Source organism: Etheostoma cragini, chromosome 12 (assembly GCF_013103735.1).
Source record: "Etheostoma cragini isolate CJK2018 chromosome 12, CSU_Ecrag_1.0, whole genome shotgun sequence".
NCBI classification, from domain to species: domain Eukaryota; kingdom Metazoa; phylum Chordata; class Actinopteri; order Perciformes; family Percidae; genus Etheostoma; species Etheostoma cragini.
In genome coordinates this window covers 350,864-351,302 of record NC_048418.1, presented here as the reverse complement: position 1 = coordinate 351,302, position 439 = coordinate 350,864, and the positions used below count along the sequence as shown (strand labels likewise).

Sequence of the window (439 nt, the reverse complement as noted above, 5' to 3'; positions counted from 1 at the left end):
TGTCTGTTGGTCTTCATCATCCTGTCTGTTGGCCTCATGCTGTCTGATGGTCTTCATCATCCTGTCTGTTGGCCTCATCCTGTCTGTTGGCCTCATCCTGTCTGTTGGTCTTCATCATCCTGTCTGTTGGCCTCATGCTGTCTGTTGGTCTCATCCTGTCTGTTGCTCTCCTCCTGTCTGTTGGTCTCATCCTGTCTGTTGGTCTCTGCAGCTGAACCAGACCAGGATGGAGAGCGGTTCTGAGGCTGTCAGCCAATCATCTTCTCTGCTGCCCATGTCTGGCTTCCCCATGCAGGTACTGTCATCCTCTGCTCCTGACTGGCTAGTAGTCCTTACCTAGGTACTGTCAGGTCTTATTACTGATCTCTGTGTGTGTGTGTGTGTGTGTGTGTGTGTCTGTGTCTGTGTGTGTGTGTCTGTGTGTGTGTGTCTGTGTGTG

General features: G+C 51.5%; 1 protein-coding gene across 1 annotated transcript in view; it reads left to right on the top strand.

Annotated features, from left to right (window-relative positions):
• Positions 1–439, top strand: part of smg7 (SMG7 nonsense mediated mRNA decay factor) — a 13,891-nt gene that overhangs the window by 10,658 nt on the left and 2,794 nt on the right. Inside the window, exon 10 of the mRNA XM_034887324.1 lies at positions 8–295. Coding sequence (XP_034743215.1) covers positions 8–295 — 288 coding nt within the window. The remainder of the gene's footprint in view (positions 1–7; positions 296–439) is intronic.